We start from the raw sequence: 27419 nt of genomic DNA, 5'->3' as shown, positions 1-27419 counted from the left end.
TTCAGTCGGTCTGCCATATTGAGAAGGGCAAAAGAGTTTCATTTGGCGGAAACAATTCATGTCATGGTATAAGATTGAAATCGTTTTGATGTTCACCTGATGAACGTTTAATCAGGATTTGATTTCTGGAAAAAAAAATTCTGGAATGGACAATTGTAAAATTGAAGAAATGTATTTGTATAGATACCAAACAACATGCTAGTCATGGTCTATATTCTCTTATTAAGAATTACACCTGTGAAAAGTGATTTCCTACTGTCTACCGACTTTTATATACACATTTAACATAAAGTGTTCACTTTTTTAAAAGTTAAAATAAATAAATATTAATTTATAAAGCTCTAGATTTCAACATAAGTCTATAAGACCATCTTGAAGATCTGCCCTTTCCAACATGGTGGCGCCGTGCTCGCATTTATCCTCCTTTTCTCCTTGGATGTTTGAGTAATTCTGGGATCAAGGCGTCATTTTAAAGCCTTCCCGGTTCACATCGTTTCTTTTTTTGTTTCAACGTGTTGCACAAACATCCTATTCTACATTCCACATGGCGCCGGGACTCTTGTTGCTTCACAGAAATCAAGACGCACGAGCGTCCTATTCGTACGTCGCACGCACGACTTCCGGGTTGTCTTTAGCCAATCAGAGGAGTACAAGACTTCCGGGTCGTGTACAGCCAATCAAAGGCTTCCACATGCGGACACAGAAGCGAAGCTCATATGCGGCTCATTCGACCAGCGGACACTGAGGCAGGGGATTGAGAGCTGCTCATGGGTTCATGTTCCAAGCCGGTTTTTCGTTGTATTAAGGAATGAGCTAAAGAGATGTTATTAATGACGGCCGCTCAGGATATATTAGTTTGAAGCGCCAGACACCGGCTCAATACATTATTTAGGGTTGCGGTGAAGTAACGTTAGCTTAGCATAAATCTTAGCTCGGATACACTCCCCGACGCTGTGCTAATTCAGTCCTTACTTATCGACTTCCTTAAGAGCTGAACGTGTTGCCTGTGCGCGTCTTTACGGAGGAACTGAAAGAACAGTAACGGCTCCCGGTGTGTGTGTGTGTGTGCGCGCGCGCAGGTCTCACACAGACCATCCTGTCCATAATGGAGAACGCTCACACTAAAACGGTGGAGGAGGTCTACAGTTATTTCAGCGTGAATGAAAGTACCGGACTGGGCCTCGATGAAGTCAAACGCCAGCGAGAGAAATGGGGACCGAACGGTGAGTAAAAACCGGCGGATCAGACCGCTTAGCGTTCCCGGCTTATTTTCCTAGCGGAGCCCGATCACGCAAATTAGCGCTGTCACGTTTCTAAGTGCACTACGTGGTGTTCCGTGCTTGTTGGGGCTGATGTGAAGGTAAATGTGCTTTAGAATGAGCGGAGTGTGTGTTATCCGGCGGTTTTGCGTTGGAAACGTGCCGAGGCCTCGCAGCGAAGCCACCGGCAACCGTTACAAATGAAATCGGATGACGTCATAGCGTACTCAGAACATTACCCCCCCCCCCCCCCCAAGCCGGTGTCTGTTCAACACCGCGGTGTCAAGCAGTGTTTTCAATTCGCAATGCTGCCTTCATTAAATCTCGCGTTGTTAAAAAAAAAAAAAAAAAAGGCACATTTGACCATCTTTTGTGCTTTAAGTTACTAAATAACAATTTGAACATATATTCAATTGCTAAAATGTTAGAATGGGTTATTTTTATGCCTCTTAACCTCTTTCTTTATTCTTTTGTATGTGGTGGCAATTCCTGCTGGTTCTACAGAGCTGCCTGCGGAAGAAGGTAACTTTTGTTTTCTTTCCACATTTTCTCTTCATATGCATATCTGCACCCATTCCGCTGCCTATTCATGTGCGTTTTACTTTTGTTTCCCAGGCAAGTCTTTGTGGGTGCTGGTGATCGAGCAGTTCGAGGATCTCCTTGTCAGGATTCTTCTTCTGGCAGCGTGTATATCGTTTGTAAGTATCGTGTTGACCACGTTGATTAAAACGCAATGGAGTCGGGGTCACGGTTGGAGTCGGAGTGGTGAGGCAGGGACAAGCGAAAAAATCTTGAAGGATATGTCGGGATTTAGTTTTTGCGATTGCTAGGTGTGAACTACATTTGTGTTGCTTGTAAAACGCTTCAGGGGTGTGCTGTTGGGAAAATCAGCAACAATGTGTTTCGATGTGGTGCCGACCTAAATGGTGCCGACCTAAATTATTATTCTTTTTTGTTAGTTTCTGCTTTGAGAATGTTGATTGAGAAGTATAGAGAAGATCAGAAGGAGTGTGTTTGTGGATTTAGAGAAAGTGTTCGACAGGGTGTAGAGAGGAGTTGTGGTATCGTATGAGGAAGTCCAGACAGCAGTGACGTGTGCAGTAGGAACACCAGACTGGTTCGAGGTGGAACTGCATCAAGGATCGGCTCTAAGTCCTCTTCTGTTCGCAGTGATGTGGACGGGTTGATGGACAAGGTCAGACAGGAGTCTCCGTGGACTACGATGTTTGTGGACGATATTGTGATTTGTGGTGAGAGTAGGGAGCAGGTGGAGGTATGCACTGGAGAGAGAAGAGGAATGAAGGTTAGTAGGGATAAGTCAGAGTACATGTGTGTGAATGAGGGGGATGGCAGTGGAGGGGTGCGTTTGCAGGGAGAAGAGGTGGAGAAGGTGGAGGAGTTCAACAGTGGGGTCAACAGTGTAAAGTAATGGAGAGTGTGTTAGAGAAGTGAAGGCAAGAGTGCAGGCAGGGTGGAGAAGAGTGATAGCCGGATTGATTTGTGATAGAAGAGTATCTGCAAGAGTATATGGGAAAGTTTAAAGGACTGTGGTGAGACCTGAGATGTTATATGATTTAGAGACAGTGGCATTGAGTAAAAGACAGGAGGTGGAGCTGGAGGTAGCAGAGCTGAAGATGTTGGGAGTGACGAGGATGGACAGGATTAGAAATGAGTTTATTAGAGGAAAATCGCGTTGAGATAGTTTGGACATGTGCAGAGGAGGGACATGGGGTATATCAGTAGGAGAATGCTGAGGATGGAGCCACCAGGAAGGAGGAAAAGAGGAAGACCAAGGAGGAGGTTTAGGGATGTGGTGAAGGAAGACATGCAGGTAGTTGGTTTGAAAGCGGCAGATGTAGAGGACAGGGGGGAATGGAGACGGATGATCCGCTGTGACCCCAGCCTGGAAAACAAAAGACGACATCTCTAAGTTTCTCTTATGCAAAAATATTTGCGCATTACATTATTATTACTGATTTATAGTTTCAGTTGGTGACGTAGAAAACAAATATGATACAAATCTCTTTTATTACTAATGATGTACCCACTATAAACTGTTGTTCTTACACCAGCTTATTACATTTTTCTTAACCCTCCCCTCTTGCTAGGAGTTAATAAATACAGCATGTTACCGAGTAAGCGCAAAGTCCGCCGTCCTAAAGATTTTTCCATGTCAGGGAATGGTTTTTCCAACCTCTTGCATAAACGTTACAATGAATTTCGCCTGAGAATCATACAACAAACTAGCATGTTCAAGTTTATGATATTCCTCGCTACTATAGAAATGCACGTTTGTGCGCTTTTATGTAGAAGATAAAACGAGCATTACAGAAGTAATGCAGTTGTTTAGAATGAATCTCCTGACCAATCAGAAATTGAGCTTTACTGTGTTTAATGGACAAGCAAAGTAATAATGTGTTTATTTGTTAAGACGCTAAGTGATGAAGAGTCATGTGTCACAGTGTTAATGCAGACGCTTCAGCTTTGGTAAGTCACGTTGTTCGGAAAGACAAGCATGGTGTGTTTAACAGGGCTTGTACAGCTATGAACAGCGTGGCTGGTTACAATCCCGTTCGTGTGTGTGTGTGTGTGACCTCGGTAACCTTACACTACCAGTTTCCTGTTGCGACCGCATTATCAGTAAGAATGCTTTGAGCAGACAAGGACGTCAGATAGTCAGCAGAAGTGAGAGTGTAGCGTTTACCCTAGTAACCTTTCAGTCATCCCTTATTGGCCGGATCGTCGTACCAGAGCGCGCGAGCTGATGACAGCCTGGAATCCGAGCTGTAAATCAGTAGCACAGTCTTCCTGACTCACTGGTACTCTAGTGTTCCTTTCCCACTAGGTGCCTCGAGAGATTTTGCGTCATACGGTCAGCACTATCACTACCTGCTACGATTACTAAAGGGTGCAAGACTGCAGTCCTCTTCAGAGCTCGGTTGGACTTTAAAAAAAAAAAAAAACATTTCCTGAATCGACACGTTGACGTGACGCCCAGGACGAGATCGTTGCTTGGTCACAAGATCGTTCATGAAAGCACTTATTAAAATGCAAACCATTTCCAGTAAACTCACACAATCCCGCATAAATTAAGATGCTGCCTTTATTAATTGTTTGCTGCTAATGGTGGATAATTAGTCCACCGATAATTAATGTTCATCAGGAGTAAAATCGCCTAAAAACAGACGTGTAAATGCCAGCGTTAATGAGGTGCTAATCGTTACGGTGTTAAAAGCGCAACCTTTAATTATTTAATAAATAACGTGCCTTTTATTGAGCGGAGTCAATTTAATGATTTATTAACGGCAATCGGGATCGCATTAGATTGCATGTTTTTTTTATTTTTTTATATTTGCTTAAATATTGCATGATTTAATGAAGTTAATAGCTAAATTCAGCATGTAGCTTAGCTGGTGGTCTGAAGCATCCACGACTTGTTTGTGGTCCACGACAAGCATGGTTTGAAATTCCTCTAAAGGAAATTAAAAACGCTTTGCCTGGAAAGTCGAAAAAGGTTCTATTTTAATGCTCGGCTTGTCGTGCGCGAGAATAAATTTATGCATCCAGGAAATAGCCTCTGCTGTTTCTCAGCAACCGGCCCAGGATGTTGGTGTTTTGGGGCGTTTGATCTGCCTGTGTATGTTTGTGTGCTGTGATCATGGTTCGTCAGTTAAATTCGAGCCTCTGTAGTGCAGGTAGATTTCACGAAACATACCACCTCTATTTTAACGAGTCATCGTGTAGGAAGTTATTACGGAGAGTGGAGGTGGATGATTAGGCTTGAGCTGCTTCACCGGATCTCCAAAAAAACGCCCATCTGTTTCCAGTCCCGTATGCATAATGAGCTGTAGCATCTAGATACGTTGAAATTCTGCAGAGAGGCGAAGCTAGTACACTTGCTGATAACCGAGCACTGAATTCTGCCAGAAGATGCATGAGGTCATCAAATTGTGTTAATATTCTCCCAGGGAAAAAAAAATACACACCCTGATTGATTCACTTCTGAATTTGGAATTACAATTGAATTTCACCAGCATTTATGGGCCTCACGGAAAATTGTGGTGCAGCTGTGAAGATTGACTTGCCTAACAGCGAGTTGGATCGTTTTGCCACAGATTGCGTTCACAGATTGCGTCGACATAAAAAAAAAAAAAATCTCCTCAGCTTCTTGCTATCTATTTCATTCCAAATATTCTAAGAAAGACAGTTTGCGTCTTCAAAAATATACCACCGAGTTTCACTTCACATCTCGACTTGGAAACGGATCTAAACCACCTCGTCAAAAAACAGTTGTTTCGCTCCTGTGTGTGTTTGATGTGTTCTCACCTGCCCAAAGAAACACAGAGGAATTAAGCACCTCAAAAAGAAAAGAAAGTAAAAGCCACTGTGATGATTTAATATTTGACACTTATCCAAGTATACTTCCTTTTTCTCTTTAGGCACTGGCCTGGTTTGAAGAGGGTGAAGAAACCATCACGGCTTTTGTGGAGCCTTTTGTAATATTGTTAATTCTTATAGCCAATGCCATCGTCGGTGTTTGGCAGGTAAGTTCACCTTTTTTTTTTTTTGCACTTAATAATTGTGGCATATTGAAAATACAGCAAATGCGATGCCATAGGGATTATAAGCATGATTGGGTCAGATATAGTAAAATTATTGTTTGTGGCTTGGATTTGGGTTTTTGCGTTTCATAAAAGCAGCATATTTTCAATTGCGGTTTAAAGCCAGACACTCGGATTATATACAGGAGGCCTTAAGGATTGTTGGATTTGCTTTTTGTTAGCTTTAACAATTGGCTCTGTTAGTTTTAGGGTATGTAAATGTACTTTCTGAGGTAATGTCCCTGGTGGTCTAGTGGTTAGGATGCGGCACTCTCACCACTGCGGCCCGGGTTCGATCCCCGGTCAGGGAACCGACCCCAGCCGTTAGGGTTGCACAAGCCTTAGTGGCGGTCCCAAGCCCGGATAAACGGGGAGGGTTGCGTTAGGAAGGGCATCCAGCGTAAAAACATGTGCCAAATCAAACATGCGGATGGTCCGCTGTTGCGACCCCTAACGGGAGAAGCCTAAAGGAAGAAATGTACTTTCTGAGGTAAAAAATTTTGATGCCACAAAAATCCCTGTGAATTCACTGTTATAAATGATACCAAATATCAGGACCAGCATGTTATAAACCGTAAATTTGCATTTGCAAACTCGCTCGACAAATCACCAGACTCAATACACAGCTTTTATAATTATTTTTTAAACTGCTGTTCTTTTTTGATTAAACAAAAGATTTTTGGTTTTGCTTTACCCCTGTGAACAATTTAGTGGCACAGACATCATCTTTGCTACGCAGTGAATGTAGTGAGCCTGCTTTTGTTTGTCGGTTCCTTTTTTCTTCAATGAGATTGCCCTTGTTGTGAAATGAAAGCACATGGTGATCTCGTTTCTGCTCGTCTTAAGATAGCCCAGCCTTCCCAGCGTAGCGCCGAGGGCTTTTCTTTTCTTTCCCTTTCCACTACCTTTTAATTGCCATGAAACCAGTGTCCCAGTTTCAGTGGTTTTATTTTGGTCACTGGGCTCATGCGAGAAACTTAACCCTGTGAATTGCAATGTGGCAGTGAGAAAAAATGATGTACCGTAGCTCAGAGCGTTCGTTCTTTTATACACCAGTGAGATTCTTAGGGGGGTTTTTGTTTTTGGCTATGTAAATTTTTTTTTTTCTTTCCTTTCCTCATGCTATCAATAAACAATGCAGCAATTGAGCAGTTTCATGGGTGCTAAAGCGACAAATCCGATCCATTGTCTCAAGTGATTCTTTTTGGATCTTACCATTGGAACAAGCAGCTTTTATTTTAGTTAATTTTGTTTTGCACGTGGAACAATTGTCGTCTCGTCTGGGAAGGAGCAGATTGTACAGGCAGTTCACTATTACATTTCTCGTCGCAAAAGAAAAATTGCTGAAGAAAGACGCACTACAAGTGAGGAAATAGTTGCTTGCTAGCTGAAAAGAGGTTAAAGTCTTTAAGGCGTGTTCTTGGCCCGGGGGCCACTCGTGGGATTTACCAGCTAATTATCTTTCGTCCCTCTACGGGCACGTCTTCAGTCATCAGCGTCGTCCAGGGTACACACCTGCCCCAGCGAACGCGCTGCAGTTTACACACCCATTAAACATCCAGAGTAAATAACCGAGGCGGTTTCTCAGCAACAATCCCAGGGAGCGACCACTAAGGGACAAAGTCGATATTGTTATATATATTTTTTCTATTTGTCGTGTGTATTCGGAGCCCAAGTTTCTGCATAGTCGCAGAATGAAGGATCCCTCAGCATAAAGCTTATGTGGTTTTAACAACACAGTCGGCAGAAAGGTCTCTGTCATAAACCAACTTCCTAAAGACATTCGAGAGGAACCGAGATTTGGCAAAAAAAAAAAAAAAAAGGAGAAACTGGTAACCTCTTCTGGCTGACACGATACTCATGATTCAGAGAAAAGTGTATATCATTATCTTGCTTATATTTTGGATCAGTGTATCTTCTTTCATGTGCATTTGCTGCTACGATGAGCGTCTGAGTTGATATGCAAAAAGCAAGAGTTGTTTTGGGTTAAAATCATATCTGCATGTGCACTTTGACATTCAGGAGGAAGAGTTCCTATAATTCCTTTGATTGACTTGTGCTCCTCGTCCCCAGCAGCGTCTCTCGCTTTACTTAAGGTTAATATATAACCATGTTTGCCGCCTTGCGTTTGTTGGCATCGATCATAAACAAGACCCAGATCTGCGATGGCGGTGGTGTAAAAGCATCTCAAAGTAATACGCAGCGAGATAAGCACTTGCTGATCCTACTCTCCATTTCATTGGCTCGGCCAACACACCCAAAACATTTTGATCCTGAACTGTACCACACGTAACCTGTTCTTTGTTGGTGCCTGTGTGCTTATTTTGTTTTTAATTACGTTTGCAGGAGCGAAACGCAGAAAATGCTATCGAGGCCCTCAAGGAGTACGAGCCAGAGATGGGAAAAGTGTATCGACAGGACAGGAAGAGCGTGCAGAGGATCAAAGCCAGAGACATTGTTCCTGGGGATATTGTGGAAGTGGCCGGTAAGAACGTCTCATTCCGAGCGTCTGTTGATATTAAACACCAGCCAGGGTGTGCGATTGCGCCGAGCAGTCTTATCACCGCAAACAGTGGTTGGCCAAGTCTTCGTTCTGCCCAAATGCTGCCTGTAATGTCTCAGAGCGATCAAGTTACCGATTGTACTTGTTGTTTTTTTTTTTTTTATCAAGCAAGGTTAGGGTGTGTGCGCGCGCAGGTTTTTAGAAACAAAAACGTGCCTAAACATGCGGAAAAAAGCAAGAGAAGATCAAAGCTCTTTGTCAACGCTTTGCATCGGCTGCTCTATTAAATGTTGCTTTGTCTAAAAAGGAAGTGAATCAACTAATCCACTGTATCTACTTTAAAACCTGATGGAGCTCACCTTTGTGTACCATCGTTTTTAAAGTCTGTTCAGGTTGAATGTTTTAAGGATTTGCTACAATGACCATTACTCTGTGATGCACTGTGTTCATATTTATTCAAGTCACTGATGTACACCAGGCATAACATTATGACCAGTGATGTGAAGAACAACAATTATCTATCTATATTTTTAGATCTATTTATTTATTAGGCAGCATGCGAACATTTTGTCCTTAAAGTTGACGTGTTAGAAGGGGGGAGGGGGTGTTGGGGTGGTCCGATCCAACAGATGAGCCGCTGTAGCTGAAATTTCTGAAGAAGTTCCTGCTGTTGATGCTCAACAGGTCTGGACTGTTTTGGCAGCAAAAGGGGACCAACACAATATTAGACAGGCGGTCATAATGTCTGATCGATGTAAGTGATTTTTTTTTGTTGTGTTGGTTGATCCTGATGGTTTTTAAAAGAGTGGAGAAAGCATGAAGAGGTACAAAGTCTTCTTATAACTAAGCTATAACCCGTCTAACACCAAAGGATCAGCAAGACTGATATATAGAATAGAATCAAGACTCCTCCAATATGTAATCAGGGAAGGGTAAATTCACACTCTTTTTGGCTTGCTGCAATATGATGTTTATACACACACCTTCTGTACACACTATGGGATCGGTAAATATTACACCGCTGAGCTTCTTCCTTTTCTGGATCACTGTTGCATATAAAACATCTCAGCAGTGCTTGCAAGTAATGCTGTCTTATAAGCAGTACAACAGAGCACATGTTTCTTCCAGGTCTCGGAGAAGGGACTGCTTAGCACCCATCCGATTTAGCGAAAAAGGCTACGTGCTCCGCAAGCTTAAAGAAGAACCGAGGCGATGCGCTGGCTCTTTTAAATGACCCCGTCTCTCGCTTACTCAGCCTCCCCCTGTGCAGATTGGCCACCTTCTCCCTGCGTCATCGTCGCCTGCTCGGTGTGTTTGTCCGCAGTGAGAAGGAGACACCGAGGCGAGATTTGAGAGTGGGATTCGATTCTCAGTCAGCCGACGGGGTGTTAACCCATTCGGTTGCAGATTGAGACTAATTCAGAGGACAAAGAGGAAAAACAAAGACTGCTGGGGGTAAAAGAAGCGAAAGGGTGTGCAGCATGAGAGGAATTTTAAGTAGGGGGAACATTGAATACATTCACTGAATGGATTTGCATGAATTTGTATGTGGACATACTCGTCTGGATAAGAGTTTGTCCATCAAGCATCTCTATATGAGTCATGGTCTGGGATCAGTTCCACTGTTTATAAAATTGATTTTATATATATATTTGAGATGTTACACACCACCTGCGTCACTGATCTAGTGCTCAAGTTCTGTTTCGTCTGGCAGTTCTGCTACAGATGATGCCATGGGATTTTTTTGTATTTTTTTTTTTTTTTTTTTATAAAGCTGCTGTGACCTTGCGGGTTTTGCCTTATACCTGATTGAAAGGAGAATATCAGCCCACTTTTAGATCAAGTATGAACAGCAGGCATATTCTGTTCTCGATCTCCTTTTGTGCCATGTACTAGTGCAGAAAATAATTAGCCATAACATGGCTCTCCTCCAACGAGCTGTCAGCCCCCTCAGCACACTCCTCTAACACCACGGCATGAATGTCATCTCTGAATAGCTGAAGAGAGGAACGCCATAATTTTTTATTTTTATTTCTTAAACCTATCCCTCCTACTCTAATGAAATGAGTCATCGGCTGAAGATCGAACTGCATCTTATGTTTCTCATACTCTTTCCTGGAGGCATGACCTTGGAAGGCGACGATGAAAAGGAAGCCCACCAGACCCCTCCCCAACGTGTGCTTTCCGAGCCTCCCACAGAGCTATACTTCTCCGCTGCCTCTCACACGCCCGCTAGCTGTTGCCGTGTAACGTGACACCGGTGCCGTTAGCTCGGGTTGCGCACACCTGATCCACTGTTTAGCCTGAGAAGTGTTTCTGTCTCCTGTCTGGTGTACGCCATCTGCAAGGCAGCAGCACTGTACATCTCATCCTTAGATAGTACTCTAACATCCATCCATTTTAATAGATGTTCTAGATCAGTAGCTTTGTTTAAGATGTTTTAAAAATGAGTTATGTGTAAATTGCATCATAAGGAAAATGAGTCATGCCAGGAGAGTTTACACAATGCGTGTATATGGGGGCCGTTGTATTGCATTGCATATGTAATCTGCATTTACCTTTTTTTTTCTTTCTCGTCCCTGACCTTGAAGGGGGTATGTTGGTGGGACGGCATGAAAACTGCCAGTTTGACTGATCAACTGCGTTACAACAACGATCTTAAATACCTATATTTATCCCCAGCTGTAAATACTGGCATTTGGATACCAAACATGAAGATGTTGAGCACATTGCAAAATCTGTAACTGGGAAGGAGAGTGCTGATGAATAATATTTAATGGAATGGAATTCAGTTTGTCATGGCAACAAAATAGAATTGTGCCTCAAAATTTGGCTTAAATTCAGTTTGCAGTGCGCGATAAAATATTAGGAGATTAATCATAATATACTGTAAGTTAAGAAAAGCTGAGCCAAGTCGAATTCTTTAAAATGAGGGGGGAAAAGGGAACCTATAAATTGGTCTGATTGTAAGTCACGGTTGAAGAATTTTCCAAATCCAGGTGTAAGAACTTTTCCCCATTAATTAGGCCATTACAGTATGATAAGTGCTGACAAACAAGACGAATGAACAAAGTCCAGTAAGAAAAGCACAACACAAACACAGCCAGGAACTCTCCATTTTCCTGAGAATTTGTTTTAAAAGTTCTTGACCTTTTGGAAAATGGGCGTCGGAGCTCTTTTACATCGCTTTTGGTCTCTGGAGGGAATTGTACAGACGAGTCCCCACCGAGCCAGAAGGAAGTGTCAGTGCGTGGTGTCACATCGCTGATGCCTGTAACTGAGGAATTAGTGACCTTTTAAAAAGGGTACAGGATGTGCTGGGATTATGAAAATACTGACCACTTGCTAAATGTTTCAGCTCGGTCCGAGTCTGCAAGAAAAAGAACTCGTGGACCCCTTAGCGTATGCACGATGCTCGTATTTTCACAAAGACGTCGTCCCTGAAATAGAACATGGGCATAGCGTTTAGAGGTCGACCGATCAATCGTGCAGTTTGATCTATGGCGATAGTTTATCCAGCTCCTGGACCACTTTCATTGAGCGCAACCTCTAGAGGCGAATTACTGTTTTTACACGCCAGATGGCGCGCTGCACGGAGAGCGCTATTTTTAAATGTATTAATTAATGTCCCTATTCCTTTTCTTTTTCTTCATGATAAAATGTCGTTATCGGTCAACCTTTAATGCTGTTGTATGATAATATTCAATGGAGCTTGTCCTGTTACCGTAAAACCACAGACACTTTGGTTTCGAAGACTTTCCCATGGCAGAAAACCTCAAGTTTTAACTCTGACACTGGAGACTCCTTCCAAAAATGCTGTTAGCAATGCTAACGATTTGTTAGACTATCCATATAAAATGATTTGCTTTAAATAAATGTATAACTAATAATAAATAACGAAATTAAATTGTATATTAATTGAGTGCACATCACAACCCCGTTGCAGAGACGGTGCACTCAGCGGCATGCAACTCGGACTAATCCGATGAGTTAATTAGCCAAACAGATGGCGACTCTCCTCTCTCTAAGCAGCATGGGAGTGGTCTGCAGTTAGACCTCTCTGGCTGGTTTCTAGCCACAGTGGCTGAATTAGACCTGGAGGATGTGTTCACTTAATTAGCTTGGGTGCGGGGTCAGCCTTTATGGTTTTCTCGTGTCAAAGAGAAAGGGAAATCGTCAGAGCCATTGATAACTTTTGATGATTTCATTGATTTCTATTGATTTGAACTGTGAACATTAAAGAAGACAAAAGACACCTTTTCTAATAGAGCGGCGACCCGCTGGGTAACTTTTAGAACGATTGTTTTTTGGAAGTGCTCATTCAAAGAACACCAATTCAGTTCCTAATATAGTGTCCTAAATGTAATCCTAATTAACATAAAGCCTGGTACAAAACAAATCGACTTTGGTCCCCCCACTTGTTGGCATTCTTGCTCTTTTCTTTGCAATTTAGCCGACAATTAAAAAAATCTACAAGAATCCATTAGTAATGATCAGGTGGAATCGACCCCTGCTTTAGATTTTTAAAGTTCTCGCTCTTCCGGGTTCCCTGATTGGATGTTGAATACAGACTACTGCCACCTGCTGGTCTAAGATAGTTATGTTCTTTTACGCAATCGCAGAACGTACACGCACGGTTTGGTGTCTCAGATGCGCCCGCCTAATAATCGGCCTTATTCTTTTTGGCATAATCGGACGATGCCGATTAATAAAGAAAATGGCACAAAACTACGACCTTTAGTCCTCATCACTGAAACCACCGTTGGCACCAAGTAGGTAAAAGTTGACTGCGAGGCAGACTTTGGTGTGTGGTGACTTTTTTTGACATTTCTTTGACCATATAGAGACCTGAAAACTTCCTAATATTCATTTTCCATGCATTTTATCCAGGAAATTCTTTGTATTTTCTAAATTTTGTTTAGTCTATATCTAATTACACACTAAATTGATCGAACTTCAGTTCTCTACGCTCCAACGCTGACATTCACTCTGAAGGGGAAATTGCATTTGGTTCGCAAGATCTTTGCAAGGGGAACACACACACACACACACACACACACACACACACACACACACACACACACACACACACACACACACAACACACAGGGGCATCATATGTGTTTTCCTCAAACCACTACACACAAATAAAAGAAGACTATTCACATTTGGTTCTTCCATATGAGTGCTTGAGCCTGCCCCTGCCATGCTTTACTGATGCCCCAGCCATGCTGTTCTGATTTGGCACACCTTATTTAGCTTATGGGCTATTTTCAGGTTTTTGAGCTGTTTCATAACCCACATTAAACCGCAATAAACATCACTTCCCTAAAGTTTATTGGTTCAGTCAGTGTTAACTGGAAGATCGACGTTACTTGGACTCTTTAATTCTACGTCGTCTCATTCTGTCTCTAAACCGATCTGAAATGAGCTTTAATTCAAGGAGAGTGTTTTCTCCTTGTCTACCTTAAGTAGGTCACCCTACCGTCTGACCTTTTTTTTTTTTTTCATCATGAGCTTTAAATCGGGTACACGTTCCACATTTGGTTCTTTTGGTTTGGTTCAGGATCTCAAGAAAAAGTAGTGTGTGATATTTATAGCAATCCTGGAATCAGTCATGAGTAAATGCCCTCATGAGTTTGTGTGGACAAGCTTCAGTTCTGATCCTTCTCAGACTGTTGTTCAAGATTGGCCTGAAACCAGCTCATTGAAACATTCTTCACATAAACCTACCGTTTATTCATTCTAAGGTGATGGTTTAAGTGAACGCTCTTCCGTGTGACTAATAAATGTCAGTCCGCCGTGTTGATTTAACGGTTTGTTTATGAAAGAATTAAATGTTTACGTTATCTCTCTCTCTCTCTCTCTCTCGCTCGCTCACCCCCCCCCCCCCATTTATAAGTAGTATCCACCCCCCCTCCCATTTTGTGGAAAGAATGAGCCACTAGCTATTTTTAGCATTTGCCTGAGAACCCTGGCCCATCTTTAAACTTTTTCTTGAAACTTTTTCTCGCAGCTCTTTTTGGCAAAGACTTTAGAAATCTGAGAACTTTTCCCCGATCCCGGTTCCATTCATCTTTAACGGGTTCACACCAAGGACATTGGAATGATCCAGGGCTCCGAATTGACCAGATTTGCTCATCGTCAAAAGTTTAACTTTTGTTCCCATGGTTAAAGCTACACTTTAGGGAACTTGCATCAGTCCACAATATGGACAAGTTGTTTTCTTTCAATAATCTTAAAACCCTGAATGTAATTCTTTGATCCTAGTTTGAGCTTAATTCTTTGATCTTAATCTTGTGGTACTGTTCCTAATGTTCCCATGTTACAAGTTCTGTAAGTGCCTGCTAGGCTTCTGAAGGCCCTTAGTCATCATTAAGAGTTCTGTCTGGAGACATGCATTCTTTTAAATGCTGGAAATAAAGTTATAATATGGTTTGTTTATAGACAAGGATTTCGTGTTGCTTTAACCAAGAAGATACGAATGTACATGTTTTCAACAGCGATCTATCCTTTGTGCTCATCTCTGACCTCCTGTTTTCTGTTTCCTGTCTAGTGGGTGACAAAGTTCCTGCAGATATCCGCCTCACTTCTATCAAATCCACTACGCTGCGAGTGGACCAGTCCATTCTGACAGGTACGACATGTTCATTGATACAGCTTTCAATCACCAAAAAAAAATCCAGCGAATGTTTTCCGAGCATCAAAATGAAAGACCTCATATAACAAAGACGCTATTGCTATTAGCATGAGCATTACCAGAACCATTGATGCTGACAGGGCATTAAAATAACAATAAACAACAACAAATTAAATGAATTAAATTCATTTATGCAGTGTACGTGCATATGTAAAAAGATGCGATATTTGTGGTATTCTTTTTTTTTTTTCTCCTGCTGTTTTAAGTACAAACTCCAGGGTGTGCAAATGTAGATCTAAAACCTGTTCAAGCTGCTAGAGTTGAATGTTAAGAACTGGTATTCGTGATTGGAGAAAAATAAACAACTGCCCTGTAGTGTGGAAGACGAAAAGATCGTACAGTTTTCCTCCCAGGATTCAGTGATGTCTGTATCTCTGAAAAGGACAAAATTTAGTGAGAGGGAGGAAACCTTTCAGTAGGGTTTAATTTTGCTCCACTACCTTACTTGGTAAAGATTTCAGCAGTCTAGGTTGATCTCAGTGGTTAAGGTGTTGCACTTCTGTTTGGAGAGTTCAAATCCTTTAACTCCGTAAACATGCTCAGTTGTATAATTGAGGTCAATGTAAGATACTTTGGATTAGAGGTCGAGCGATAGTGGGCATTAACGATAGTTAGGTTGGATTGCACTTGCCAATGACCAATGAATCAAAAGTTTTTAAAATGAATACTGGACCTTGATGCTGAATAAAAAAAATAAAAAAAAATTAATAAAGCAACCAAACTTTATTATTTAAAATAAAATAATAAATATATATATGAATATATTGATTATATTAATAAATGTTGTGGTAAATAAGATTCATTGAAATTGAATCACAAAGTAACACTCTAATTAAATAAAATAACAGTTGCATCCAAATCTAATTATAAATAGAAGTCAAACAGCACGTGATGGCAGTGCTTCACCTCTAGAGGCCGCCCTCATACAGTATAACGCACCCCGGAAAAACTATTGTTATGGATTTTTGCAGATGGCCGATAGTTTCTGCAATCAACTATCAGGTGCTGATAAATCAGCAAAACCGAAGAATCGGTCGACCTCTACTCTGGTGTCTGCCAAATGCCATAAATGTGAAATGACTTTCTTTTAAATCTGAAAGTGGACATACAGGTTTAAAACACCCCTAATGACGAGCATTTTAGTAAAAACAGACTTTGTTGACTGTAAATGCAGTAAGAGATCATTTGTGTGGTCCTCTGGGGGGGGGGGGGGGACCTTTAGAAAACTGCAAGCATGTATCTCATAGCAATCTAAGGCGTGATTACTGCCAAGAGTGGAAAAAGGAGAAGATTTTTTCTTTTTTTTTTCTTTTTTTTTTTTTTTTAAGATTTCATTCTGCCTGCAGCACAGGAACCTCACGGATGTTTTGATGGCTGAGATCTGATTGCAAACCGGCCCGATAGTCAGTAGGCTTAAGCGCATTACTATCCAACAGTCCAATCAAAGCGCGACGTTCACTGTATGAGGAAACGCACATGGTTTCAGACATCTTCAGGCGACAGACTGCTTTTGCTATTTAGTTTTTTTTAACTCGGCTCCATATTTTTCTTTCTTTTTTGTCCATTTCTCGTGCCATAGTAACATCTGACCGGTTTTGCCTTAGACTTTGCAGTCATATACCAACTTTTGAGAAAACATTACATTTCACATAACAATTTGGTGTTACCTGCAGGAACCCTGAAAAGGTGCTGCTGTTGGATATAAAGTGACTGGTGACTTCAGCAGAAGCTTAAACAAGTTGCACTTTCACCATGTTGATTTCTGATTGTCTGTGTTTTCCTGTAGGAGAGTCTGTATCAGTGATTAAACACACAGATCCAGTGCCTGACCCACGGGCTGTAAACCAGGACAAGAAGAACATGCTGTTCTCCGTAAGTTTCTGTTAGAAACATATGATTCCTTCTCTTACAGGATGTCTAATCTCATCTATTTTGAGGAGAACTCGTTTTTTTTTTTTTTTTTGTCATAATTAATATTTAAAAGTGTTAAAAAGGCAGATTGTTTTTTTAAGTTTTTTTTTGCCTCTAACTGATTTCTGTGCTGTGGTTCGCCAGGGCACCAACATCGCCGCCGGGAAGGCCGTGGGCGTCGTGGTGGCCACGGGCGTTAACACGGAAATCGGCAAGATCCGCGACGAGATGGCTTCCACCGAGCAAGAGCGGACGCCCCTGCAGCAAAAGCTGGACGAGTTCGGAGAGCAGCTTTCCAAAGTCATCTCTCTCATCTGTGTCGCCGTGTGGATCATCAACATCGGCCACTTTAACGACCCTGTGCACGGTGGCTCTTGGATCCGCGGCGCCGTCTACTACTTTAAGATCGCCGTGGCTCTGGCCGTAGCCGCCATCCCCGAAGGGCTTCCCGCCGTCATTACCACCTGCCTCGCGCTGGGCACTCGCCGCATGGCTAAGAAGAACGCCATCGTTCGCTCGCTGCCCTCGGTAGAAACGCTGGGCTGCACTTCGGTTATCTGCTCAGACAAGACCGGCACTCTCACCACCAACCAGATGTCCGTGTGCAGGGTGAGGAACGCTCATTGGATAAAATATTTTATTGGTTAATTTTTAGAAGCAGTTCAACCAATGGAAACCTTGAGTATCTAGGTATGTGTGGCAGGCTCTGATAAGTGAAAGTCGGTGATTGATGTTAATTGATGTCCAATGTAATCGAGTGGAACGCCCACTAGAACTCATGGCCTTCTGATCAGAGTTCCAACATCTTAAGACTCTGTTACTGATCGGGGGGAGGGGTTCAAGCCTCGGTATTGCCAAGTTGTCACTCTTGGGGCTCTTGAGCAAGGCCCCTAACCCGCTGTGCTCCAGGGTCGCTGTGACACGGCTGACCCTGCGCTCTGACCCCAGCTTTCTGACATCACAAGGGTACGCAAAGAAAGAATTTCACGGTTCTGTGAAGCACGTGCCAAGTATAAAGCACCTTTCATTTTTTCTTTTCCTTTTCTAGTTTTTTCTTTTTCACCTCTCGTTAATGCCACTCGCCACCTTCTCCCCCGGCTTTTGCTTCATCACTACTCTTTGTACGCTCATCAGTATGCGGTCGTCAGTTACTTGCAGAGGTGTTGCGTAACCGACCTTGTGTATTAGACCGTTTCACTGAACAGTCATGTACCTGCAGATTTCACACACGTTCCCTAAGAACAGAACAGGTTTGAATGATGTTACGACCTGCAGAATAATCAAAGGTCGGTGTAATGACTCATCGTGTTGGCAGATATTCCAGTACATTATATTTGAATTCATTCTAGCAGGAGAAGAGCGGCTAAAATGTTTTTGGTGTAAACACCCCCTGTTGCCTTTTATTCTCCAAATGTGAAAAGGTAAACTTTGAGAAACTGGTTTGTTTATCTCGTTACTTTAACCAGTTTTATTTTGTCCTGTAATGTGGGTTGTTTTATGTAAGTCTGCTGGTTAAAACCACAAGCCGGCGAGAAAGACGGCTCCACTGAGATCTTATATGGAGTTTGTTTACTCGAATCATTCACGAGGCGCCGCTTAGATTCGTCAAGCGCAGTGCCAGCTCTGTGCTTTCACTCGATCGTGTTTTCTCTCTTGCTTACTGTTTGGTTGTATCTCTAAGGGGACATTGCTGCTTGGTCCCAAGGCTCTGGTTTTCCTCACCGGAAAAATCACAGTGCCAATTTGGTTCTTATCCAGCATGCTGTTTTTTTGGGGTTTTTTTTTTCTTCAGTATCCTTTAGTCAGTACTCACCCCTACCTGACCTCTATATAAGTTCCCTGAAGTTTTTATGTTCTCAGGATCTTTTTTATGTACGTCAGTGTTTCTATGCGCCACCTGCTGGTTAATCGACTGCATGCATGCCCTTGTGCGTTTCAGATGTTCATCATAGACAAGGTTCAGGGAGATAACTGCTCTCTCAAAGAGTTCACCATTACTGGCTCCACATACGCTCCTGAAGGACAAGTGTAAGTCACTTTATCACTATTCGCATGTGAAATTGGATTGTTGCAAGATATTTGTATTTTTAACCCTTTTTTTTTATATCTGTTCAGGTTCCATGATGGGAAACCAGTGAAATGCTCCAAGTATGATGGTCTGGTTGAGATGGCTATAATCTGTGCCTTGTGCAATGACTCCTCTCTGGACTATAACGAGGTCTGTTTCTAAAACTGTTGTTTAAACCCTTGTACATGTTCATTTGACTTCAAGACCTCAGTCTTTTCCCCTCTGTGCTCATGCTATTCCTGTTTGTGGTTTCATGTTCCCAGGCCAAAGGAGTGTATGAGAAGGTTGGAGAGGCAACAGAAACGGCTCTCACATGTCTGGTGGAGAAGATGAACGTGTTTGACAATGATCTCAAATCCCTTACCAAGATTGAACGAGCCAACGCCTGCAACTCTGTAAACACACATTCTTACATGTCATGTGTGAATGTGTGTGTGTGTGTGGGCGCGGGTGCATGCGCAGGTTTTATAGTCAGCTAATTGCATGCTTGTGTTTTTTCCCCACTCAGGTTATTAAGCAGCTGATGAAGAAAGAATTCACATTGGAGTTCTCGCGGGACAGGAAGTCCATGTCTGTGTACTGCACCCCCAACAAGGCGCGCTCTGCTTTCGGCAAGATGTTTGTCAAGGTAATAACAATTTTTTTTTATAGGAAATATTTTTATTCAAGTTTATTGTCCAGAGCTGCTCATTTGGTCATTTTTAGACCAACTTTTGATTGACTAACAAACTGAAAGGTGGTTTAAAATGCCCCCCCCCCCCCCCCAATTAAATTTCTTTCAATTTATTTATTTATTTTATTTATTTTTTCCGTGTAATCAGTTCATCATCGGGTTAAACTTGTATTTTTGGGGGGGTTTTTTTGGGTTTTTTTTTTTTTGTATGACCTCTATCCACATTTTTTTTTGCTAGATTTTTATTATTTAATTTTAAAACTGAGATCTATTCCTTCAGAGTTTTACCAGGCAAAAAGACTTAAGCTTAGCTTGATCTAGGGCTATTTTATCAAGAAAAAAAATTTTTAGATCTAGGAGGAAAGTTTTTTTTTTTTTTTTTTTTGATATTCTGTATTTTCTTCATAATTTTTTTTTTTTTGTGTTTGTGAAGGGTGCACCAGAGGGAGTGATTGACAGGTGTACACACATCCGTGTGGGCAGTAATAAGGTCCCCTTGACACCAGGCATCAAGGAGAAGATCCTGAGCGTAATTCGCGAGTATGGGACAGGACGGGACACGCTGCGTTGCCTGGCCCTTGCTACACGGGACAACCCGATCAGCAAAGAAGAGTTTCGGCTGGAGGATTCGTCTTGCTTTGTCCAGTATGAGGTCAGAAATTGTGAATCGTGAACACCGAAGCAAACAGCTGTGCATGTGACCACACTGATTACAGTATTACAGAAACAGAAATCGGTTGTTTAAACGTTACATTCTAAAAACCCCAGTGAGTCCTTAAAATTGTAGACGTACCCCCACAGCCCCTATGGTACCTTAGTGAATTTGTCTAGACGTTGTCACTTTAAAATTTGTTAGTGAAAATGTAGTTTTAAATGGTATTCCTAACGTTCCTTAACATTTCGTCCCGCTGCGGATTTTCATGAATTTTTACAAAATCCGCAATGTGCTGTTTGTTAGGTTCCGAATGGGAACTCGTGAATTATCGGGGGTTGACTCTACTGCCATCTGCTGGGTTCTCACACACAAGTGCAGAACGCACACACATGGTTTCTTCAGTCAGGCTCGCCTGCCTAATAATCGGCCTAATTTTGCAGCACAGTCGGCCAATTGATTAAAAAATGCCAAAAATCGCCCGATTGATCGGTCGACCTTTGATTCAGCGTACAGAAATAACTGCAGAATTTTTATATTTACTCAAATATGTACTCTGACCATAATTTAAGTTTTTTTTTTTTTTTTTTTTTTTTTTTTTATCAATGCAGACTGATCTGACATTCGTGGGTTGTGTGGGCATGCTGGACCCTCCCAGAGCCGAGGTGGCAGCCTCCATCAGACTATGTCGCCTGGCCGGCATCCGGGTCATCATGATTACCGGTGACAACAAGGGCACGGCCGTGGCTATCTGCAGGCGCATCGGTATCTTCAAGGAAAACGATGATGTTTCACGCATGGCCTTCACAGGCCGCGAGTTTGACGACCTGTCGCTGGCGGCGCAGCGCGAAGCCGTGCTCACTGCCCGCTGTTTTGCTCGCGTCGAGCCTTCGCATAAATCCAAGATTGTGGAGTACCTCCAGTCTTATGATGAGATCACAGCCATGGTAACGGTTCTGCTTTTAATTATACCGAACATAGCCTGTTAGGTATTGCTTCCTGCAGTAGATTTTTACAATTGTACACACCTGCCGTTTCTCTGCTCCAGACTGGCGATGGCGTAAACGATGCACCTGCACTGAAGAAGGCAGAAATAGGCATTGCGATGGGCTCAGGCACGGCTGTGGCTAAGACGGCTTCTGAGATGGTACTTGCTGATGATAACTTTGCCACCATCGTTGCAGCCGTGGAGGAAGGGCGAGCCATTTACAACAACATGAAGCAATTCATCCGCTACCTCATTTCCTCCAATGTGGGAGAGGTGGTTTGGTACGAGTTTTTTTTTTTTTTTAATCCTTGGTTCTTAGATAAACCGTCATGCTGTAGAAATGTTTCCGAATCGCTGTTTTTGTCTGACCGACAGCATTTTCTTGACTGCGGCTCTGGGATTCCCTGAGGCGCTGATCCCAGTGCAGTTGCTGTGGGTTAACTTGGTGACAGACGGTCTTCCTGCTACAGCCCTTGGCTTCAACCCTCCCGATTTGGATATCATGAGTAAAGCCCCTCGCAACGCCAAGGAACCACTCATCTCCGGCTGGCTCTTTTTCCGATACCTGGCTATTGGCTGTGAGTGCATTTAAATATGAGATTTAACTAGAAATATACAAGCAGAAATTCACCAGAGAGATAACGATGTGGAATATATGCTCTGTAGGCTACGTTGGTGCCGCCACAGTTGGAGCTGCTGCTTGGTGGTTTATTGCTGCTGAAGATGGACCAAGAGTCAACGTCTATCATCTGGTTAGCACTTTTTTTTATTTATTTTTTTTTTTTTAAGCAGATTTAAAAACACCAAAAGATTCAGCCTGTGTAGTTATTTTTGCTGTAACTAAACTTTTCTCAAAAATTCTCCTTCCTCAGAGTCACTTTCTCCAGTGTGGACCGGAGAACCCAGAGTTTAAGGGCATTAACTGTGAGGTGTTTGAGTCACCTTATCCAATGACCATGGCCCTGTCTGTGCTGGTCACCATCGAGATGTGCAATGCTCTAAACAGGTCAGTACATGCTTTTCCAGCTGTTCCAATTCTTCTAGTAACTAAATTTTTTCAAGTCTGACTCGTGATGGTTTTATTTATTTATTTTAATTTTTATTATTTTTTTGCAGTGTATCAGAGAACCAGTCTCTGCTGCGCATGCCCCCGTGGGAGAACGTATGGCTGCTGGGAGCCATCTGCCTCTCCATGTCCCTTCACTTCCTCATCCTCTATGTGGAGCCTCTGCCGGTATGAGCTGCACATTTACAGAGCTGAATGAATTGAAAGAAAATCATTTGCGTTCTGCGCACACGTCTTTTGTGCAGACTTCGTTTCCCATACTGATTTCTTTCTCGTTCCACCATCCCCAGATGATCTTCCAGATCACGCCGCTGAACGTAACCCAGTGGCTGATGGTTCTGAAGATTTCGCTGCCCGTCATCCTGCTGGATGAGGTGCTAAAATTCGTAGCCAGGAATTACCTCGAACCCGGTAAAGATTTGGACACGCCCCCGAGAAAATCATGCTCGCTCAGCGCCTGCACCGAGGGCATCTCCTGGCCGTTCGTGGCTCTCTCACTCCCCCTGGTGCTCTGGATCTACAGCATCGACACTAACCTGGCTGAAATGTTCTGGTCCTGACTCATCTGAGCACAGAAACACAACCCACCCCACCATCACCCCAACCCCCACTTTCCTCTCACTCACTGTGTAGATAGAAAGAATGTGTGTGTGTATGTATATGCGTGATACGTGTGCCCAAGCACCAACGAACGTGCAGGAGGAAGGCCACGTCAACACAAACATAACAATAATATAATAAATGTAACAGATCTTTTTTTTTTTTTTTTTTTTTTTTTTTAAACTAGCGGGTGTGGAGGGGACCACATAGAGCTGAAGTCTTTAAGTATTAATGACCATTATTATTATTGTTGTTATTATTATTATTCCCACATCCGTGGATGTTCTGCTGGTTTTGTCTTAAAACGATAATTTTTTGTTGTTTCGCCTAATTTTTTTTTTTTTTTTAGTTGATCAGTTTTTAACAATTTGCATTTCAAACAAACAGAAATACTAAATTCAGTTGCTTTTTTTTATTTTGTGTCCTCCCTTTTCAGCGCATGAAAAAAAGCTCTACGATGTGTACCAAGTCTGAACACTATTTTATAGAAATCATGGTTTTTTTTTTGGTCCGTGTTTAAAAAAAAAATAATAATATAAAAAAAAAAAATCTGATGTGACTTAACAAGGGGTTAAGTTTAGGCAGCCGGTTAACTTTTATCCCCCCGCCAATTTTTCTCCTGTAAATTTCCATAAAGCCGTAACACACAAAGGCGAGTCATTTCCATTCTGGAGTAAGGATGCATCGAAAAGGAAAAAAACAAAAGGATTCAGGTAGTTTATGAAAATGCACAAAAAAAAAAAAAGTACAAAAACAGAATCCAGTTTGAGCATCCTACACAGCTGCCTAAACATAGCCGGAGAGACTAGGAAAGCTGTTTACATTTGTTTACCGTGTCCAGTGTGAATGTTTGACTGGTTCAGAGCAGGGGGCACAGGAGTATAGGACTTTGTGGGTGGGTGGGAGTAAATGCATTGACTTAATCAGATCTCCAAATGGAAGCTGCATGTTGTGTATCCTGCATGTGGGTTTTCATTTATTTGTCCGTCTTCCCCTTTGTACAATAACCTCAGTTTTTGTTGTTTTTCTTATTAATTTTTTTTTTTTTGTAAGTAACACCTTAACTATTAAAGCCAGTTTTTCTGCACTGGGCAGAGCACAGCTACCTCAATACAGTCTGATTAGTTTTTCACCTCACTGAGCTTTTACACATCCTGTGTTTAAACCTTGTTGCTTTGAGGTGTGCCCCTCTTGGCTTGTGCAGAAAAAAAAATATATATCGAAAAATACTGTCCCGGATATTTTTTGTTTTTGTTTTAAAAATGCTTTGTTTTCCTTTTTTTGTATTTTATAATTGATTTGACTTGTATTAACTTAATTTAGAAGTGTTTGAGGCAGGGGGTGGGGGGGGGAGAGAGGGAGTCCCGGATGTAAATGTCGCTATGGACGGCGTAGGAGACGTAAAAGAAAAAAAACGCTATTGGTTTATTAATTCGTGCATTCCGATCATCGATTTTATGATGCAAAACCAAAATGTTTTACTCTCCCTATTTTTTTTTTCTTCTTTTTTCTACTTCCAGAAAATACACTCATGGACCATTTGAATTTCAACAAAGTGCATGTCTCTTTATTTTACTTGCATTTTTTTCTACATGGTATATAAATATATATATGTGTATATGTAGAGTTACAGGAGCAATTATACTTGAAATAATGTACATAACAATAAGAAGTTAACGTTTGATCAGGAGAGCACAAGCTGAAGAGCTTGTCAGATTGTACATAGCACATGTACTCGGTTTACCTGCATCCACCCACCAACGTTTTACATCCCAGGTCGAGTGTTGACCATTTCCACTCATACGCCGAATCCTTGTTTGTGAAAAGCTGTCATTATTACATGCCATGTAAAGCATGTCTCCGTGCTGTGTGAGTGGCACTGCCAGTGCTGGTATCTAACAAGTCTGCTTTTCCCCCTCCTTTATGCCTTCAATGGGCGTCTTCCTCACTGAGTGAGTATAATTAACGTGTCTATTAATAATGAACATGCTTATAGGATCAAGTGCTTAGAAGAAACACACTCGGTGGTGTGCTGGTGTAGAAAAATACTCAAAGGCAAGGTTTTGAATATCGTTCTGTAATTCTGTAGTGTGTGAGGGGGATTTTTTTATTATTATTATTTATATATATTTTAAAAATCCCCAGCACTAACCTTAATCCTCTTAATAAGCATGATTTAATGTTTATTTTTAAGACTGGGTGGGGGTCGGTGGAGAAAGCTCTTATCACTTAGATTATAGCAGCTGTAAAGAGGTCAGGTTAATAGAAGTAATTAATAAAAGGAACTGCTGGAGGCTCCTTCAACAACTAAAATATCTCATAAAACTTCCACTGACTCTAAGAAAAATGTAGGTGATCACCCTAATCAAAGGAAAACTAATAAGGTAATACTTTATGTAATATAATAAAGCGGATGTACATCTGGCTGTCAAAATGCTGTAAATGATCGATGCGAGACTTCAATAAAGCACCTGGTAACAGATGATGAATCTTTTCAGAGACTTAACATGGTTTATAAAAGAAATGGCCCCCACCAGCCTTCATAAACCTTCCTCTGATTTCTGCCCATCCGATTTCCACTTGTGTTTAGCTCAGACACTCGAGCTTTAAAGGTGCAGCTTTTATTGTTTGAGACATCCTATACTTTAAGCAATCATGCAATAAAAAAAAAAAACTGCTGTAAACTGACACACATGCAAAAAATTTTTACATTTTTGAGCTCTGGTGAGATCCATTTCATTTTATATCTTTTTTGCACTTTTTGCCATCTTTTCATGCTTGGTCATGGAAAGAATTTGAGGCACACACAAAAAAAAACAATTTGGTGACTCGTCAATGTGTGTGCCTCAAATTCTTTCCATTACCAAGCAGTTTTTTTTTATTGCATGATTGCTTAAAGTATAGGATGTCTCAAACAATAAAATATATACACACATCTATATGACCTGTAGAACAAGTCTGTATAGAGAATACAGGTATCAGGATTCAGGTATCCTGAAATGAAACATTGCACATGTTCGTCACAATCCGGAATATAGAAATAATGCATGGATTTATTTTATTGAGATTATTTACTGTGTAGTTTTTTATTACGGCTTTTGTTTAATTTCTTCTTTTGCACCTGGATATATAAATAACATGCACATCCTCCCCCCTACTTCCAAAAGCCTTCCCTTATTTCATTTTCCTCTGAGCAAATGTGAGGAGGTTATAATCGCTTGGACGTGGTGGATTATGGTTTCTGAGTAACCTAATGAAAGTAGAATTGAGGAATCAGACTGAATATGGTTTTGTGATGCACCTTGTGCCTTTCTTAGGTATGTGTCATTTCTTTGAATGGACCAAAGATGATTTTAGCTGCAGTTGAGATTCTCTACATCTTCTGGAAAAGTCTGCAGGTCTCAGTGATGAGCTGAATAATTGGCATGCGTGTAGATGTTTCTGCATGGCCTGTTTTCCATGCTTCAATCTCAAACTCATCCTGTGTCTCTCTTCTTTCCTCAGCTTGCGCCTTGTAAACCGTGCCCATCGTTCTCCAGCGTGTTCTGGGGGGGACACTTCTCTTTGTGCATGTGGCATTCCCCTCTTTCATGATGTACGCTGCATGATCTTCAGGCTGAGCGGAAAGAACAGCTGTTCTCTACTGATGGAGCAGATGATTAACGAAGGAAGAAAGAACGAAAAAAAAAGAAGGATTGAACAGACAACTGTGTGAATTCTGTCTGGCTCTGTCAGAGTGAGAAACAACAACAGGCTGGGCATCCAGCATCATTGCTCCTTTATTTTCTATGAAAGACAAAATGGTCCTCCATTAAACCATTACACAATCATGCTGCCTTGCAATCAGTTAGTCAGTATAGGTTACACCTAAATATTCTAAATTCTTTTCTTCTTTTTTTTTAAACCGTGTAAAATGTCAGTTTTATATACAGTATACATATGTATAATATATAGTAAAATGCATGCCTTCTGTTGTAAGTAGCTGAGCAATTTTATTTATATTTATAGAGTATTTGCTGTGTACATCGGTGCTCAATGGTATGATATGATGGACATCATTTTACAAATAAACTCACCAGGTTGGTTTTATGAACACAACAACGTCTCTTCTTCTTTGTATGCATGCTATTACTATTGTTATTAAAGTTGTATAACACTTGCAGGTGTTTTTTATTGCATTATTTTTCTCATTTTAATCACTTAGACACTAAAAGGTGATTTTATACTTGTCGCATTAAATTTTTATTATTTTTTTTTTATTGTGTAACAATATATATATATATATATATATATATATATATATATATATATATATATATATATATATATATATATATATATATATATAATTTTTTTTTTCTTTAAATAAACTTCAAAAAAATCACACAGAAACATTTC

General features: G+C 41.4%; 1 protein-coding gene and 1 long non-coding RNA gene across 5 annotated transcripts; both read left to right on the top strand.

Annotated features, from left to right (window-relative positions):
• The first annotated feature begins 684 nt into the window (after nucleotides 1-684).
• On the top strand, nucleotides 685-27122 carry atp2a2b (ATPase sarcoplasmic/endoplasmic reticulum Ca2+ transporting 2b). 4 transcript variants are annotated; one of them, XM_083563660.1, is made up of 21 exons: nucleotides 695-1223; nucleotides 1764-1781; nucleotides 1875-1957; nucleotides 5699-5803; nucleotides 8207-8345; nucleotides 14920-15000; nucleotides 16850-16935; nucleotides 17119-17583; nucleotides 18914-19002; nucleotides 19090-19192; nucleotides 19306-19437; nucleotides 19551-19670; nucleotides 20149-20367; nucleotides 20979-21314; nucleotides 21416-21636; nucleotides 21731-21933; nucleotides 22022-22107; nucleotides 22228-22361; nucleotides 22472-22589; nucleotides 22712-22832; nucleotides 26526-27122. In XM_083563660.1, exons 1-21 carry the CDS (start codon nucleotides 1106-1108, stop codon nucleotides 26537-26539), a joined length of 2991 nt encoding a protein of 996 aa, XP_083419786.1. In that variant the 5' UTR covers nucleotides 695-1105; the 3' UTR covers nucleotides 26540-27122. The 4 variants fall into 4 exon arrangements, with proteins under 4 accessions (XP_083419788.1, XP_083419786.1, XP_083419785.1 ...); XM_083563659.1 differs by lacking the exon at nucleotides 26526-27122 and having other exon boundaries at nucleotides 22712-23726; XM_083563662.1 differs by lacking the exons at nucleotides 1764-1781; nucleotides 26526-27122 and having other exon boundaries at nucleotides 685-1237; nucleotides 22712-23726.
• On the top strand, nucleotides 24984-25568 carry LOC310738624. Its single transcript, XR_014537123.1, has 2 exons — nucleotides 24984-25111; nucleotides 25216-25568. It is a non-coding gene; the product is annotated as an uncharacterized lncRNA (long non-coding RNA).
• Nucleotides 27123-27419: the final 297 nt, after the last annotated feature.

Source organism: Silurus aristotelis, assembly GCF_946808225.1.
Source record: "Silurus aristotelis genome assembly, chromosome: 16".
Lineage (NCBI taxonomy): Eukaryota > Metazoa > Chordata > Actinopteri > Siluriformes > Siluridae > Silurus > Silurus aristotelis.
This window is presented reverse-complemented; position numbering and strand designations above follow the sequence as displayed.

Coding starts and splice junctions, on each gene's coding strand:
- atp2a2b (XM_083563659.1), top strand. CDS start 1,106: ATGGAGAACGCTCACACTAAAACGGTGGAGGAGGTCTACAGTTATTTC. Junction 17,584..18,913: donor ACCAGATGTCCGTGTGCAGG/GTGAGGAACGCT, acceptor TGTGCGTTTCAG/ATGTTCATCATAGACAAGGT. Junction 21,934..22,021: donor CCGATACCTGGCTATTGGCT/GTGAGTGCATTT, acceptor TATGCTCTGTAG/GCTACGTTGGTGCCGCCACA.